Source organism: Seriola dumerili, unplaced genomic scaffold (assembly GCF_002260705.1).
Source record: "Seriola dumerili isolate Sdu_G_001 unplaced genomic scaffold, Sdu_1.0 BDQW01000040.1, whole genome shotgun sequence".
NCBI classification, from domain to species: domain Eukaryota; kingdom Metazoa; phylum Chordata; class Actinopteri; order Carangiformes; family Carangidae; genus Seriola; species Seriola dumerili.
Window position 1 is genome coordinate 4,578,763 of NW_019174295.1, and position 19,344 is coordinate 4,598,106.

Sequence of the window (19,344 nt, forward strand, 5' to 3'; positions counted from 1 at the left end):
TGTGTGTGTGTGTGTGTGCGTGTGTGTGCGCATGTGTGTCTGCCTCTTATGTCTCTTCTTTCACTCTTCCGCTCTTGCTGTCTTTCAGTTTATTGCTTCAGTTCAGGGAGGACACTTGCATCAAATGACTCTCAGATGCCTCCACCCTAGCACCCAAGGACAGACAAACATTATGTAATGTCTCTGTGCAAACAGCAGCACACTGTAGGAGAGTAGTCGGCCCGGGACACACATACACATGCATGTACACACAAACAGATGCATCCAGGCACCCATGCATACATTCTTCGAAAAGGAGAAAATGGGAGGAAAGCTGCCTTAGAATCGTTCACGCCTCGCTATTTTTTAGCTTCAATGAAACTATGTATTTCATGGTGTCATGAGCTCAAACATTACATACACCTGTGTGATCCCGTGTATCTGGAGCTCCTTTATGTGACTGACAAGTATAAAACTGATCCTACCATTGAAGAAAAATGAATATGTGTCACAACTAGAGATACTATGCAGGTTGTTGATATTTGAGAAGGAGGATCGCTGTGTTTAGTTGCTGGAAAGCCCCACAACACTTTCTCAGAAATGTGTTTTTTTGTATGTGTGTGACGGTGACACAGAAGACCTGTCTGTTCTCACTGTCTTTCCTGCTTTTTGGCAGGAGATATTGGGTCGGCTTCAGTTCAGGCAGCAACACAAGCTCCCCATCTATAAACTCTACGTGATCATAAGATACACTTGGCACAACTCTCTGTAACACACACACACACACACACACACACACACACACACACACACACACACACACATTCAGGACATTGTGTATCCGTGCATGTATATACTGCATATTCTGCAATGCCACGTGTATGTGTGTGTGTTAGCATTTGTGTCTGTGTATGTGCGCGCGTGTCTAGTAATGTGTGCTTGCCATATGACATGTGCTAGCATCTGTGGGTGTGTGCACATGTGCATGTCTTGCCTTTTTACATATGTATTCCAGTGTGTGTGTGTGTGTGTGTGTGTGTTTGTGTGTGTGCCTGTATTTATCTGGAGGGCATACCTCTACCCTGTGTACTGTGTACAAAAGCCTGAGGCACAGCCCAGAGGGTCTCTGTTTTGATTCACAGGGATTAAACTGCATCTGCCTGTCAACAGGGGTGCGTTTGTGTGCATATATGTGTGTGTCCTCTTGTATGTGTGGGGCTATAATTGCGCGTGTAAATGTTTGTGTGTTTGTGGGTGAGTGATCACACAGGATATTTGTGATTGCCTGTTGTCAGCTCTGTAATGCCAGTTAACAAGACAAAGCACAGACACGTCCGGACTAATGTTTGACAGGGAAGTGAGAGCAGATCCTCACGTGTGGAAAAGGAAGGTGACAGGATGTAAAACATTTCAAAACATGCCTCCTTCAGTTGGTCCTTTTTTCAATTGGTGTCATAATGCAAAAACATCATGAACAGACACAGAGAGAAAAGATCTGTGTAAATAAACAGAGTAGGAATAGGATCTGCAATTAATATCCATGTGATATCTGATGTATCAATCTAAAATGAAATAAAACATTAGAACATTCAATTAAAGGTTTCATTATGGTATGGTTTCAGAATAAATAATCCCTCAAATTAAATTCTCAGTATTAAAAACAAACAGTTTTATGTAATCAAACAACCGAGGGGAAATTTTTTTCACATGATTCTTTCCAAAACCGAGGTCAGAGCCATGTGACGTGAAGTGTGTATTTTTTTTATTTTTGCCATCACTATCTGCACAGATTTAATGATTTAAATTTAACACCAGATGAAAATGGACTTTCATGGACTTTCTGATGTTCTCATCTTGCTGCAGTGACGCACGTACTGTGTGTCAGGTAGGTGTGTGGATACAGACTTGTAAACTTGACAAAAGACAACCCACAAAACTTGCGAACATTTTGAGGACAATCGTATTGCACATTTTATTACTAAAAAACAAACACAAATGAAAATGAACACAATACCCAGGACACTAGTACATACAGTTGGTATACAGAACACACAACATAAGGGCATACATTAATTTTAACATACCTAAAGTGGAAAGTTCTTCCGTGGAAACAGGTCACACACACACACACACACACGCACACACACACACACACACACACACACACACACACACACACACACACACACATACACACACACACACATACACACAGTGCCTTGCTGTGCATGTGCATGTGTGTGAGTGTGTATTGAGGCAGTATAGCTGATTGTATTTCCCCTGCAGCAGCTGATACTGTAGCTGCTGTGACCGCCTGCACCTGTCACTGTACGTCATGCCTCACACACACAAACACACAAACACACGCTCACAGGCGTAAACTCGAATGCAAACAGACGAGCCGAGTCTTCAAGAGTAACTTGGATGACTGGATAAGCACAAAAGGCGTCTGTCCAGTGGGCTTAGTTAAAAAGGTTAAAGCTGCAGTGCGATGTGAATCACGTTTCCCATTCTCATCTTATTTGTTGACAAAGAGCCTCTTGAAGTTTTTTCAAAGTTTCCAGGGTTATGGAAATTTTTTAAACTATGGCCGGCTTTTTAATTAGATTGATGAATGCTGGGTTTGGGCAACAGCATGCAGTTCCTTCTCTGTCAGAATGATTTTTTAGCCCAGCTGGCTACATGACAAAACCGTTGTTTCCATTATCGATTGTCAGCGGGCGCCAATGCTAAGATGGGAACGTTGTTATGCAGCAGCCGGCCCCGTTAAAAGGAAGGATTAGAGTAGCAATCAGTCTAAGAATCTGTTCCCGCACTGCTCTTTTTCACAAGCAATTTGTAACCAAACAACAACCGCAACAAATCCCAAAGAAGGTTGTAAGCTACACATATTTGGTTGACTTGTCTAGACGGCTAAGCGAGCCTGACTTGTTTGGCCAAATAGCCCCAGGTCGTTTGTTAGAAAGTAAGCTGTGAACGGTCTTATTAGATATTAAGCTGATTTTCTGCACTCTTATTTGTCTGCAGTCATGTTTGGCACATTTTAACTTCGACCTCACTATGTTGATCACACACACACACACACACACACACACACACACACACACACACACACACACACACACACACACAGGCATAGCTTAGCAACACTTTCAAAACGATACAATTTCAAAATTTCGTCCTTTTACACACAGACATGTACAACAGCGTTTGAATAAATATTTACAGAGATGAGATGACATTCATGTGACTCTGATGGAGGTAGAAAAGAATCCTGTTCCTTTACTGACAAGCTACACTTCAGTTTCAACAAAGCACATTTCAGATGTGGCTAAGTTTCCCAAGACAGACACACTAATACCATAAGTGTAGACTCAGTGTTTCAGTGCTGCTCGACGTGTGTAATCTGATGAAGACAGATGTGATACAGAAAGCGCAACAAAACAGCTCTTGGCTCAACTCTTGCTCGGATAAATTCGATTATTACACATGACAGCGCAATCAATGCCTGTAAATTCAGACAACCGTCGGAAAGCATTTGAAACTCAGTTGTTCTTTTTTTTTTTTTTCATTTCAAATTCTGTTGAATTTGAAAATTCAATTGGATTTCAAAGAGAAAACTAAACTACTGTCTTTTCCGACTTTTTGGTTAATCCTAATCTCACTCACGCTTCAGTACATTACAAATATTCAGTGGCATGTTTCAAGTTTTTTTTAAAATGCACACATAATCAATAATCACAATAATTACAAGTACACAATAATCACAAGTACACAAATCATACATGCAAGCAGACACGTGTAGATCATTTTTACAGTACACCATCACCAATTATTGACCCTCAGGTTTTGTTTTTTTTTTACTCCAATTAAATAATTAGCTATACATGTAGAGGCTGGGCTGGGGAGGGTATTTCCCAAATGTAATTAAGAGTATAATGTGATCTGATGTAGGGAGTCTTTACACAGTATTTAGGATGAATTTGGAATATAATGATATTGATCTTCCCTTCAACCAAGTTTCTGAGAAACGTTAAAGGTAAGCACTTAAAATATGTGTTGTTTGATTGCTATGGTTTTACAGAGTGCAGCAGCACGATGTTATGGGAACAGATTCCACTGCATGAATTGGTGATCTCCCCAGCTCCGTCTGACAGATTACAATGTCCTTACTATAAAAGAAGTAAAGCCGACAGGATAACAGTTAAGAGTTGATAGATAGAAATGTTTGGAGAGAGAAACTGAGAAAATAGAGCCAGCAAATATGTGATGAAAGGAACAAGCAGTAGAGAGAGAAAGAGCAGTAGTCACAAGTTTGGGTCTCAGGTCTGATACACAAATGGTTTTGCACCAGCTATGAGGTTTATTAGGAAGGAATGAATAACAGGGAGATAGTCTGATAGTCTGAGGTTGGTTATTACAAGTGATCCTCAAATGTGACCCTCTCTTTCAAATAAGACTTTTAGCCACAGGGCAAACAAAATGTTTTTTTTATCTCTGCTTTGTGGAGGCTTTGTTTGGATCTGCGACTTGCACTTGTGTTCTTGGCAGACAGAGTTATTAGCACTATAAATGTGGTGCTGAATTCCTGCTTGTGCTTCCTGCCTTGTGTGGCAGCTTGGCCACAGGCAGGTCTTAATTAATAAATACCTAACGACTGCAGCGGGATTATATCTAAATGTTTATTCAAATTCACCTCACAGTTCTTACTGTGGATGATGGGATCACACAAGAACACACAATTTTCTGCCAAAGTTCGATTTTTCATGATTTAACATGAGAGATTTCTGCGATCAAATCACACCCACACAGTCTTAATGGAGCAGATCAGCTGAGTTTTTGACTCTTAGTAACTAATGTATTGTTTAACTTTGATTGATGCTTATTTAGGCTTTAAGAAAATGCAGAATGCGTGTTTTCATGTGAATCCCAGTCATCCAAACTGACCAATCGGGCCCTGGTATAAATTGCCAAAATACCGTATGCAGTGTTAAAAACAGCGGTCATTAAAGCCTTTTCTCTTCTTTACTGTGATAAAGGGAACAGCACACTTATCCTTTAATAATTTACTCTTATTTTTCCTGTATTTCAGTAGCAATTCATATGCAGTCCATTATGACATCGCCTGTCTGGTGTCCATTTTCTATAAACAAGGGGTTGACAAAATAACAGAAACACCTTCCAATAATAAACCTGTTATACCAGTTTGATGAAGCTCCTACTGTTTGGTTTCACTCTGTGAATGCAGCTGTTCTTGTTGTGTGTTTATCATTATTTTTGAGGCGATACATTTTGCACATTTTTGCACTGAATCGTTGTGAATGCGATTTTTGGTGCCTCAATACATTGTGTTGCGATGCCTTGAATATTCACTTAAAAGTTTAAGTCATGCCTCTTTTAAAGCTGATGAATCCTGCTAAACATGGTTTACTTGTGTAGCCGCTGTCGTAGTTGTGATCTGGAGCAGCAAAGAGGAACAATGAACACAAGTAAAAGTAACATTGACTGAAGCACACTTAATGGGGTATTTGCTAACCGCACTGAGCTGCAGCCTCAAAATGACCAAAAAGACACAACCAATATAAGCTCCATCAAACTAGTGTTTACTGCACAGTGTGAATTCTGACATCTTATTTGGTCAAGCAGTAGAAGCCATATTTTCTTTAAAGCTCCCATTGGCAGAACTGTTGGCCCGCCAGTTTGTCAGAGAACCTGGAGCTACTTCTAAAACCTGCTCACAGCGAGACGTTGGAAGAGCCAGAGTGAGCGGGCTGTCTCGGATAGAGCTCTCCAGACTGCCCTCCCATGCTGACGTCTGCTGATTGTCCACCCCCCTGACACCACTCAGGTCTGAGTCCCCATTCGTCCTACCTGGGGACTTGGAGTAACAATCTCTCTCTCTGCACCATCCCCATCCTCTCCTCCCTCCCCAGCCTCCCACTTTGCTCCTCAGACAGAGTATTTCCTGAAAGGCGTGTCTGAAGTCAGGGCTGCGGCAGTAGATGAGCGGGTTGAAAGCTGAGTTGGAGTATCCCAGCCAGTTGAGGAGTCTGAAGAGCAGCTTAATGTCACCCAAGTTGAGGAAGGACATGAGGATGTTGAGGATGAAGAATGGCAGCCAACACAGTGTGAATGTTCCCATGATAATCCCCAGAGTTTTTACAGCCTTGTGCTCCTTAAGACAAAACTTTAGACGCTTTGTAGTGGAGTTTTTTCCTTCCCCCTTTTCTGTCCTTACTCCCATTTTCTGCATGTTTAGTCTGTCCTCCCCTGCTTGTTCTCCCACCTCAGTTCCTACCCTGAGTTTATTCATTGTAGGGCTATCATTGGGATAAGCCAGCTGTGCAGTGTAATGCAAGTTATAAAAATGCCTCTCCCTGCCTCTGATCTTCTCCAGCTGTTTCTGCGCCTCCTGGAAAACCCGGCTGTACAAGAAAATCATTACCACCAGTGGCAGGTAGAAGGACACAATGGAGGAGGACACAGCATATGCTGCATTGGTGTTGAAGTCGCAGCAGTACATATCGGCCAAGCACCGCTTAGCTTCATCCTCACGTGACACCCACAGCTTCAGATGAATGGGCAGGAAAGAGATGAGGGAGGCCACTGCCCAAACCCCGAGGATCACGGCCAAGGCACGACCCCTGTTAGAAAGAGACAATATTGTAAATATGTTAGTAAAAACACAGATAAGTGAGAAATACTGTGCTGGTTTGACATTATGATCACTGTTAACAAAGCTCTGTCAAACCAAGGAGCGCTACAGATTCAGGAGATAATTCTCTGTAGGTTCATCATGCATTGGTATTGCTCAGAAAAAGTATGAATTATAGCTGTTTTAACAAACGTTTTACAATTGCAATTTCAAAGGTTTTAAGATTTTAAACAATAATGTAGCAGCAAACAACTATTTTCTAAGACACAGCTCTTATGTATGCTGTACTCTAAGTTTCTGTTTTTTGTTTTGGTATCTGGTCTGGCAGCATGTGCCTGTTACTGCATGTACACGTGCATGTTAGTGCATGTGTGTGTGCGCGTCAGTGCATGTGGATCCCTCCTGTTAAACCATTGGCCTTCCCCATGTTCATAAACACATATGGACCGCCCACAGGTGAGATGGCACAGTGCAGTGTGCAGCATTCAGGTGAAACGAACATCTAGAGTGTCATCCACTGATAGAACCACATTTTCGTCCAAAACATCCCAGACAAAGAAAGAGATAAAACCAGGGCACAGGGACTGGACATGGGGACTACCGGCTCAAATCCTGGTCGGACAGTGGACAATAAAAACATCCATAAAGTTTTTACCGTCTCATTTGTGCGTCCGGTTCTTTCTCAGTCGGACCTTGGAGCCAGTACTGGTCTGACTTTAGCAGAGGAGAGCTCCACCAGCGGCTAAAGGACCCCAGCTTGACTCAGACATGGCTTCCTCTCCTCCGCATGTAAGTAACTTAATGGCTACATGATGTTACACGTTTTTTTCCATTAATGACGAGCTACAGTTGCCATAGTAACGTTAGCTAACTGCTGTTATGAATTTGTTCGGCAAATGTCGCTATCGCTAGCTGGCTAGCTGCTAGCATTGCTGTGGAGCATATCACGGCCATGTTAGCTTGGGTTAATGGCTGTGGCTTGATTGTTTTTTGTTGGCTCTTATGTACACAGGGTAACTGCATTCCATTGTGCTTATTGTTGTGTGCCTAGTGGCCGCTTTCACTGGGCTTCTTAACACCTTGCTGACTGAGAACTGAGGGGAGGGGAGGGGAAGCTGTGGCCGACGAAGCGTTTGTTTTGGTCTGAGATGCTGGTCGTTTAGCGGGATATCTAGTGGCAGTGACGATTTACAGAACCTATCCAGCTATGCTGGAGGAAGGATTTAACCACACTGAGTTATACAGAGCAGAATGCTACCATTGTAAATCTTTATGGATTCACATTTTCCAGCATTGTGCACCTTTGGTCATAACCCAAAACGTGTTGTTTCAACAGCCTTTGACAAGATAGAAAACACCTGCTGTGACATCACTGATTGCGGCATGGTTGGATGTGCAACATGCTGCAAGGTTTGAACATGCAGAGTGGAGCGGCAGTTATCGTCTCTATGTGACTGACTGTAGATTTATCTATTAAATGTCATATTCATTTAGCAGCTCAGGCCTGAAGTTTTGAAAAGTTATATGTTTACCTATTCAGTAAGACTTACTTTTGATTCAGAACCCACACAACCAGACCAAAATGTCAGCATCTCGGGTCATACCTGGTGAGCAGCATTGGGTATCGGAGTGGCGAGGTGATGGCGAGGTAGCGGTCCAGAGCAATCACACACAGTGTTTCTATACTGGCTGTCACACACAGCACATCAGTGGCCGTCCAGAACTCACACATGAAGTTTCCAAACTGCCAGCGCTCCAGCAGGATGTAGCTGGAGCCAAAGGGCACCACAACCATGCCCATGATGAGGTCAGCAACAGCCAGAGAGGCGATGAAGAGGTTGGTGACTGTTTGGAGTCGTTGGAACCGCAGGATGGCGGTAATCACCAGGACGTTACCTTGACAGAAGAAAATATACATTCAGAGTAATGTAACTTAAGGAGACATTTGAATGTCGTCTAAATCAGCTGTAAAAAATATTTTTTAGTTTTGACCCCTACAATCAGTTAATCCGAAAAAGAAATCCACTGACTAACTGAAACGATGAAATGTTTTGTAACTTACCAAAAACTATGGCCAGAACCAGAATGGCCATTGCAGCACCCAGCAGCACAAGTTCAGGGTCACTGTACTCCGACGAGCTCGCTGACAAATCAGAGGCCAGTGAGGAGTTGCTGTGCTGCGATTGGTTAGCCTGTGCTGACACAGTGCTCACAGATTCCATGATCTATAGTCATAACACACACAGAACAACATGGCTTCCTTCATAACGGATTAAAACAAATAAAGACTAGCTATATATGTTTTTAAAGTGATTGAAATTCAGAACAGCTACATTTTTGAATTTGAGTCATCCTGTATGAGAGCAGTTTAAATAGGAGGAGCCCCTCTAAGAGATGGGTGGCTTATGTTTTTACATTTGCTTGTGTGTTATGGGGATTTAGTTGTTTGCACTGTTTGTGGGATTTTGCCGTCTTCAGTATTGGTTGTGTGTCCAGTTGAGGCTTAAAGTCTTTCTTTACTCCCTCAGTGTTGATGAAGATGGTCTACATCATCCTTAAATCCTTGCACTTATCTATATGTTGCACTACAAGTTGAATGTTGTGAACACACTTATAGCATCAGCAGCAGTTTCCTGTAGTGGTAAGTGAAGAAGGGCGTTTCCTGCAAGTGCCAAACCTATGTGTTTGTGCCTGTATACATGCTATATATATGTGTGTGTGTGTGTGTGTGTGTGTGTGTGCGCGCGCGAGAGAGATGAGTGTCCATACGATATGAGAAGATAAGGTCAACATCAAGTATGATGAGGGAGGTCAGCAGGTTAAAGTTTCTGCCATTATCTTACAGATATGAACATATGTGTACTTTCACAAAGGAGCAGGATATGCAATAGTATCTGCAAAAGAGCAGCAGCAGTAGTAACATTGCCAGAGTAAGACCAGGCAGCTTAAATATACTGTCTTATTGCTATGGTTGCATTGAACATATGTTGCAGTGAGTACAATACATACTGTATGTTGTGTATGAGTCTGCCTGGACTGGCTCAGAGGCACCACCACATAAAATTGAAATTTTGATGTCATGCATTTTTAATTGCTCAATTATTTTCATAGTAAGGCTAAACAGTATGTATAGGAAAAAAAGCCATTAGCTTTCATCTACACAGGGTTGCCTGGCTGAGCATGAAAAGCTCTTTTATGGTCTAATTGACAGCAGAGATGGTACTGTAGTAAGCAATGGTTTAGGACCATAACTGGTCCTACAGTATTACTGTTCGAGCTGCATTTTATCTGTTTACTTTATGCGGCAGTTTATTTTCTTTTTGCGTTGTTCTCATACACACAGTTAAAAGGGAACAGCTTATGTACGGCATTTGTTTTTCAATGCACCTCCAGAGCTTGTTTGGTTAACTGGATCTTCTGTTTTCATGCACACTTGGGTTTTTTATGCGTGTTGACTTAATTCCAACACACTCACAACACATATTAACACAGGCTGTAAATAGTTACATGGATCCACAAGTGTTTACCCAGTTCTCCTTTGGTCAATGAGCAAAGTGTTGAATTTTGGGATGCATGTCAAAATGCCAGGGCGGACCATAATGAGATTATTTTCTTATGACAATCATCTCACAAGTAGAGCCTTACAGTGTCATTACATTAGTGTTACAAGGCAGCGAATGTTAATTATCAGTGTTGGTGTGCTGTCAATCAATCTGTCTCTCTCTGCTGTCCTCATCAGACACCTTTGTGTCAAAATTTGTCATTGTTCCTAAGTGTCCCCAAATCAACATGTTTACATTTAGAGAATATGGAGGTGCCAGTGTGTGGGGCAAGTTTCAGTGTTTCATCACTGATGCTTAGAAGGCTGTTTCAATTGTAATGGATGAGGCGTCGTCTAGTCAGATAATAATGCACATACATACATCTCATACCAGGCTAAATGTCACCGCAGAAATGATTTCATCTAGATTCATGTTTGTAAAATGGTTAGTGCACTTGTTTCTTTCCTCATGAAGCCTAAAGCTAACCCTGCCAACTTTTACACCGATGGATCTTTCATGGTGCCTCATGACTATTCACTGCCCCCACTGATTAGATCAATAATCTGGGCGGCTACCTCCACTGACACATAGTCAAGCTTGCCAAAGAGGCTCTGCTCTTCTCCCTCCCTGAGCTGTTTAAACAGTCACACACACAAAGAAACTTGACCGTCTCTCTTAGGCCAAGAATCAAACACAAAAGATTTACAGAGACATAAATAGCCCAATATTTAAGCAGAGGAAGCTTGGTGGTGGCAATTATACTGAGCACTTAAACACACACAAAAGTGCCCACAATAGTCCATGCACAAACACAACACACAGGCACAAGTGCATGTGCAAACACAAAAATACACACGCACACAAAACACCCAGCTCTTGCAGCGCTTAGTAGAATAAACTGACGACAGTAGACCAAATTGTGAGGGAAGAGAAATGTCTTTGTGCACTTTGAAAAGCACAAACATTCTGGTAACATGTCATGAAACATTTTGCTGTCGTGATAAAACAAACCATATATGTCAAAGATGAAAGCTAGTTTGGATTTGTTAATATGAGAAAAACACGCTGAAAAAATCAGATTAATTTCTGTTCAATTATGTTTGGCCAGATCCCCTTTTCATTTGGCTGTTGTTAGAATAAAGAAAAGAGAATCAGAACGATGCTTTTGAAATATTTGGGACTTTAAAGTTTTAACACCTGTCGTGTATGTGCAAAATCAATTCATTATATGTTAGAAAAGATTCAACTTTATCTTATAATTTCATTCGTCAGCTTTTAACTACTGTAATACACTGTTAAAACTTGGGAAGATCTGAGTCTTTTACTGTGTAAAAATGATTATAAACGTTTTAATGCTACTAGTTTATCCATTACCATGTAATTCAAGACTAAACTCCTTTTATGCTTCAGTAATTCGTAAATTGTGTGAATAATTAGACACTTGTGTGCCACATATACACACACACACACACACATACATATATATAGATGATAGATAGATGTATATGTAGCATATGTCTTTAGACCTGCAGTTAATTTTCCTACCTCCAGGCTCTGTCCTGTGCTTTACAATCCAGTGATTTGATAATCCAGAGGCCTTTAAATCCACATCACAAAGTATCATCATAATGTGTTTGTCAGCAGCTTTTAGCTTCTCTTCCTCTTGCTGTTATGAATGCCTACTTTTGTGTGTGACACACGCACAGCCTGCCATTCTCTCTTTCCTCACTCACTTGCCCTTTTGAAGCAGCTGAGCCCGTTACCCTTTATATAATCAAGCTCTGATGACATCACAGCAGGACAGTAGCCAATCAGAGGACAAGGACTGGCTTTTAGTGTATATCTCATGGCTGCAGTGCAATGACAGCTCGACAGCACTCTGTACCCTCTGGGAAACCTGAGTTTTTTTACCATTATATATTCAGGGAATGTTTTCTGAGCTCTTTTTCAGCACCACCCTACTTCACATTCACACTTTTGAGCTGCCAAATAAAAACCACACTTCTGTTTTTGACTGCTGGGTAGCTGTACTGTAGCAGTTCAACAAGTCTTCAACCTGAACCCTACTAGACTTTATTCCCATTTGTTTCCATCCCACTAACCTACTCAATCAGATCAGATCAGTCGGATCATTTCAGTTAGTTTCACTATATTTCAATGAAACACTCACATAGGTGAAGTTGTGGTACACAACACTGACACCACAATAAGCACACTGAAAAATTAAGTACTGCTGAAAAAAATGGCTGCATGTTGAATCTAGGTTAGAGGAGCTTGAAGACAAAAGTTCAGACTGCAAGACAGTAATATGAGCTCTTCCTCTTGTTTTATGTGGTTAAATAGGTTATAATAAGAATTGCTTTGCATTACTTTTATATTATTTTACAGTTAATGAGAACAGACTCAGACAGGTTCTCATCAACCAATACAGTTTTATTTTAATTAGTTTAAACTGAGTTAGACTGACTATACTAATCATTGTTCCAGAGTTTACTCAAACTTCCTGTTTTTTAATCTACATGGATAACTGACTTAGTGTGATTTTGATTTTTCACTTCTTCAAAGCTGGTTTACCATTTGTCTGAAGATGTTGTCAAAACCAAGCCAAAACCCGCAGTGCAGGCTGATTTACATTTAGCTGTATCATGATTTTCTAAGGTACAAATAAAATACAATAAGAACACCTATTAAAACTGGCAATTTAGTTTGGGATAAAATTTCAGCACAAAAGATTTTGATTCATTATAATTATTTGATCTTTTTGAGACTTTTTTCATTCTCTCAAACTGATTAAAGGTACAAGTATATATTGTAGGATTTTTAGACACTTTAATGTGGAAAAGTTACATATGACTTCAAGCTTGAAAAATAAAGTTGCACAACGACAGTAAGAAACCCAAACCCTGAGGGGGAGCCAAACACTGGGCCCCTCCCCACCTCTTTCAGTGGTTTGATAAGGGCAGTCGCTCCATGGAGGAGAATGAGATGGTTCTTAAGTTCAAAACGGCCTGTAACACAGCAAAAGAGGAACATCTGTTCACAGTGTGACCAAATCATGTGCTCGGGGTTGGTAGCACCAGTGCTACCAGAGGAAAAGTTTAGTCTGCAGCCCTTGTTAAGTTAACGTGCGTGCAAAATGAGCCTGGTGGAGAGGGAGAGAAAACGAGAGGTCCCGACACAGACACAACAACTGATGATGAGGGTGCAGGTGACCAACTGAGCCAGTGAAGAAGAAAAAGTGCTACTTTCAAACAACACGGTTAACGCAGTACCAGGAAGAATAGCTGCTGCAATGCAAAAGCTAATGGGAATCTTAGTAAATAAAGAAGCAGCCATATCCATGGTTACAGCACGAGGGAACGGCTATGCTGTGTGTGTATTGTTGGCAAAGAGGTTGCAGGTCATGCAGGGTGACATTTGGGATCATCTTCTTGTTGGTTGGTGTCATTCTTTACCACTTAGTGGAATATCAAAAATGGGGTTCAGTATAATGAAAACCTCAAGGATTATATGGCACTGTCTGCAGGTTTTGAAATTTTCTTTCTATGAGACTGCACACAGCGTGGTGCCAGTCAGTCCGTGAAAATCAAAACGCATAGCACAACTTTTCTCTCATATTCCATGATTTATTCACCATCTTGTCTTCAACAGGGTGGAATCTAAAGCTGAAGCTATACCAGTTTTCTTACATATAATAAACTGATCTGTAATGTGACTAACAAATCACCATAGATACCCCATTTACAAAACATCACAATAAACCCTTCTTTACAGATATTTACAAAATGCCATTGCTCATAGATGGTACAAAATTGCAGAAGAAACATCAAGGGCCATAGATACAGAATACAAAATAACATTCGTCTTTGTACTTTGTAATGTTGTTCAGCATTCAAAAGATGAGAGAAAATATTTGAACAAAGCGTGGTGAACTAGAGACCAGAGTTTTATACATTTTTGACAATTACCAACTCTGATCCCCCTAGTGGTCTTAGTAAAACAATGTGATAGGCTACTGTTGAATGGATTATGCGCTAATTAATACATAAATATTATTTTTTATATCTGCAAATGTATCCCCCTAAATCCATACACACTGGTCTTTTAAACCCTACACCCTGGCCTGACTATTGCACTGTACTTTTTCTAGATTTTTGCCACAATGTCAGCGTGTGGTTGTTTATCTTGGTCTTGGCCCCATAAACACAAACGATAAGGGAAATGCTCTCCAAACACTGAAATGCAAAAAGAAAGAAAAGAAGAAAAATAAAACACAATAAAGGGTCATCTAAACGTAACCCTTTATTAAATACTAATATTTTTTAAACACATAAAAATTCAAAATATAAATAACTTTCTGTTTCTTCTGTTTTACTACAGCCAGTCATCCGGTTTCTTTTTTAGCCCTGTAGTCTCAGTCAGAAGTATTACAGCTATATACAGACACCAGAAACTGTTAAAAGTCTCCACATACCACAGAATGTACCTAGCATCTGAGTTATTTCCTTGCGTCATTGAACACAATGTTCTATATCCTCTATACAGATGACAGCCTGCATGTACACGACAAAAACCCTCCCACACACACCACATGTGGTATAGTTCAAACACTCTCAGCCTCATTGAGAGCAGAGCTCCAGCAGTTCAGCAGCAACTGAACAACTCAACACAAACAAAGTGTTAATTCATGCTGCCTAATCAATACTCATTTGTGTTAATGATGTGAAATGTGTTTGTTTGACGCTGATGTAAAATCACAAACAAAGAGGAGAGAAGCAGGTCATTCGTTTTTTCATGTGGCCAGTTTTTTTTTGTTCATGTAAACCAAGTTATATTTGTTTAAAACACAACCACTTAAACCCAAGTGAGAACTTCTCTCTTTTCTCTTTCTTTCAGTTTCATCTCTTTTCACACCATCCTTTGGGGCATTATTGTCACAGAGCCCAGAGCAACATCCATGTAGCCTAAAACTCTGATTAGTGATAGCATGTGTGATGATTCATCCCCAGCGCCTGCGTCAATTATGATTTCGACCACCCAGCTTATCTGGAGTCATTATTCTGGTCAGGACTATTTGTGCAAATGCAGTGGAGCCTGCAAACAGTTTGTTAGAGCCTGCAGAGGAAACTACTGCCGGAACCATAATGAGCATGGCTAGTCAGAAAATACAGGCAAAAGGTCATGTGCATTTTAATCCAACATCTCTTTGCTATGCATTCTCTCCCCCTCTGTTTGTCTCTGTTACACCTTTTATATGTTTTTCTATGGGAAGTGAGACACAGGAAGTCAGTATGGCCATATTCTCCTGTCTGTCTAGACCCAGCACATTCTTCCCCACACCTCTTCCTCTCCCTGTCCTATCCCTTCCTCTCTCTCTCTCTCTCTGTCTCTCTCTCTATCTCTCTATCTCTCTCTCTATCTTACTCTATCTCTCTCTCTCTTGTTCTTTCTCTCTAACTCTCTCTGTCTTGCTCTCTCTCTCTCTCTATCTCTCTATCTCTCTCTCTATCTTTCTCTCTCTCTCTTGCTCTTTCTCTCTATCTCTCTTTCTCTCTATCTCTCTCTCTTGCTCTCTCTCTCTCTCTCTCTCTTGCTCTTTCTCTCTATCTCTCTCTTGCTCTCTCTCTATCTCTCTCTCTATCTTTCTCTCTCTCTCTCTCTCTTGCTCTTTCTCTCTATCTCTCTATCTCTCTATCTCTCTCTCTCTCTTGCTCTCTCTCTCTCTCTCTCTCTCTCTCTCTCTCTCTCTCTCTCTCTCTCTCTCTCCCTCCACATTCTCCCCTCCCTGCCACACTTTCTAACTGCTAATCTATCCATCCCTTGATATTATGGCCCTGTTCCCTGGTTCTATAGTCTGCTCCTGAGTATATAATTTTTTCCTCTACTCCTTTGTCTAAAAATTGTTCTTTCTGTGCTGTGTTTTAAACTTGTCACCTGTCCTTATCACTCCCTCGTCCTTGGTGCCTTCTAGAGTCCGTTTGAGTAAAATGTAAATGAGTGACCTCAGACATTCATTGATCTTTTATCAACAATCCTGTCTCCTAGAAATTATGTTTGAGTAGTGATGAATAGGTGAATGGGTTATGTTCATTATATTTATATATATATGTTTTTTTTTTTTGGCTGATTTTGAAGATAACAAAGCAACAATGATTTTTTTTTGTTGCCGGTAACCTGCATTCGATTATCAGTTCAGTATAATTACTTCAAAATGACTGTAAAGAAAGAAGAGATAACACATAATCTAAGGTTACCATTAATTTGAGTCTTTCTCAAGGTCTTTTTTTGTAGATTTTCTCCTTTAATCTTGTCTGCTACTTTCCATTAAATCAAATACACAGTAAAAGTGAAAAGCTATAAAAAAAAATTCCTGAGAAATAACAGATTGCCTGTCTGTGTATTGAGTGTTTTTTTTCCAAGCTGTGGGACCAATCTATAATACAGCTCTGTTTGTGCACACAAACATCCGGGGGATGAAATGTACTGATAAACAGCATAAGATTAGATGTATCTTTCAAGTGCAGGATTACAGCACAGTTTAGTTTGTACAACTATGATTCACCTCACTCTGATTCTGATGTTTTCATCAGCAAGCAGAACAAACTGTCTGCAGAGACACATTTGTTTTGTTTTATCTTACGTGTTTGTCACCACCTCAGCTGGAAACATTTCACACATACTGTGCATGCATCCGCAGCAGCATAATACAACAATAATTAATCTCATTTACAGTAAGAGAATAACCACAAGGAAAAAACACATTACGAGCCTCAGCTGGGTTTTTGGTGCCGCTTATTTGTTCTTCTCAGAGAGGCCAACTCTGTTCGGTATATCCTGTGGATAATGTGCATCTGGACCACAGAGACCGTACTGTACTGTTCCATGCTGCTACATCCTATAACAACTTGTCTGGCTTTTTTAGACCTCATCCTTCCTGTACCAAGAAGTGACAATGGCTATGGACTGCGCAGAAAAGAATTTTCCAGCTACCTTGACCCAAATAAAATCAAAGTCACGTATGGGTGACGATGTTCAGATATAAGTACAGTTCCAACTTAAACTGAGCAGCATTTTAAACATTAACTTTAGATGAGTTCAGTTTTGAAAAGTAAGTACCGGTACATTTATTCAAGTACTGTACTTAAGTAAGCATTTGTGGTACTTGTATTTCATTATCTTTGCATGTCGCTTTGTACTCCTCCTCTACTACATTTCAATAGGGAATATTTTCCTTTTTACTCCACTTCAATTATTTGATAACTTTAGATTCTACAACCAAAACATACGAAGACCTTATGATACATGATGCTTTGTTATGGAGTAAACTACCTAGCAACCATAAGTATAAGCCATTTCAGCTGAAATCATTAGCTGATTTACCAGTTACTTGTTTAAAACATATTTCATGCTAAAATGCAAAATCAATTCATCTATAGCTCCATCTCAACCAACTACATTAATGCTATTTTTCTACTTCTGAAAGTACATTTTCCTGGACTTACTTCAATATATTTAAGTTGGTAACATTTTCAGTGCAGGAATTTCACTTGTAATGTAGAGTAATTCTACAGTGTGTAATTAGCACTTTTACTCCAGTAAAAGAGCTGAATACTTCCTCCAGCGTAGACGAGGTGTCTTATTTCATTAATCAGACTGTGCTTTGTAGCACATAAAAGGGAATATGAGTGCAAAAGTTCTAAATCCTTCAAAGTACTGTCTCACATAGAGCCCCTAATGCAATTATTTTGTTCACTTTCCTCTGTGCTGTTTCCATCCCTCTCTTTTCATTCAGCCTCTCTCCTCCTGCACTGTGTTTATGTATCTTTACAGCCCCAGCGTCACCTCTGCCTGCCTGAGAGCTGTTTTGACAGATGTAATGACTGGAAGGGTCAAACAAGGTGTCGAGAACAATTCAGGGTCATAAACATTTAAGCACTTTTTCAGCTGACCTACAAGTGTACATGCAACGTTATATAGGCCACCTCTCATGAGTTCAGTTGGTTGTGTGTGTGTGTGTGTGTGTGTGTGTGTGTGTGTGTGTGTGTATGTGTGAGGTGCTGACAGGTAAGGAGAGGGAATATGAAAGGTCTGCTTCTTACAGATCAGGACTGAGGCATAGGAACAGAAAGATAAACACTCGTTCTGCCAGTCAGCACCTTCCCTTCCCTGCTCCCTCTGTTTTATCTCTCTCATCAGCGCTGATGTCGCCCTTCCTCCCCCTCTCTTTCCATCACTCGCTCTCTCATTTTCTCTCCCTTTTCTGACACTCTTTCTACTCTCCCTCATCACTCTCGCCTCTTTCATCTCCTCACTCCTCGTAACTCCCCCTCTGCCTCCTCTCTCATCGCTCTCTCTCTCTGTTTCCTTTCTTTCATTGTCTCCCCCTTGTGTAGCCCTTCTACTCTGCAGCTCATCTTTCATCTGTCCTCATTTTCCTCTCTCACCCTGCACTTACCCGTGTCCTTTTTTCCCACCTGTGTCATTTGTCACTGGCTCTGAAGTACCATTTGAAAACAATCCTCGGCAGTTTGTACCTCTTCTGGATCAGCAGACGCATCAAGTGTTCTTGAATGACACCATTCAGCATTTCAACAACTGTAGAAGTGGCTCTTTTACCCCAAGATTAATTCATTCTGTGTATATTTTTTTCATGGCAACCTGCTGCTTCACAGATTTAAAAATCTATCATTAATGACATGGAGGATTTCAGGAGAGGAACCTCTGGTGATTAAGTAAAGCGCTTTCATAAAGTTGAGGGTCTCGCAGGAGACAGACTACAACAGGGCGGTCAAGAGTTAAGTAGTCTAACTCACTGGATGTAGACTGTCGGTATAAGCCTGCCGTTGCCATGTTTCACGCTGCATTCTCTTCCTTTTCCATTATCTGCGTTTTCAGAATTCCCTTCGCTACGTGAAACAAGAATCTCCAAGCTACTAGCCATCACGCTGAAAATGGCAAGTCGTACCACAAAGTCGACCGATGTCTTTTACCGTGTTTTTTTGCATTTTCTTTTGTGAGAAATGAGCCATTTTGATGGCAGTGCTCGCCGGTCCATGTGCAAATGTTCCACCAAAACAAGTTCCACCACAGGGGCGCCATCGCTGCATCCTGGGCTTAGCGTCGCCCAAGACGATTTGATTTGATTTACTGAAATAACATTTTCCCCCC

General features: G+C 40.8%; 1 protein-coding gene across 1 annotated transcript; it reads right to left on the reverse strand.

The window, feature by feature from the left end:
• Positions 1 to 1,925: 1,925 nt before the first annotated feature.
• Positions 1,926 to 11,896, reverse strand: LOC111217142 (beta-2 adrenergic receptor-like). The gene is made up of 4 exons (XM_022738877.1): positions 11,722 to 11,896; positions 8,697 to 8,859; positions 8,239 to 8,530; positions 1,926 to 6,623 (listed from the first exon to the last, which is right to left on the reverse strand). Exons 2-4 carry the CDS (start codon positions 8,854 to 8,856, stop codon positions 5,618 to 5,620), a joined length of 1,458 nt encoding a protein of 485 aa, XP_022594598.1. The 5' UTR covers positions 8,857 to 8,859; positions 11,722 to 11,896; the 3' UTR covers positions 1,926 to 5,617.
• Positions 11,897 to 19,344: the final 7,448 nt, after the last annotated feature.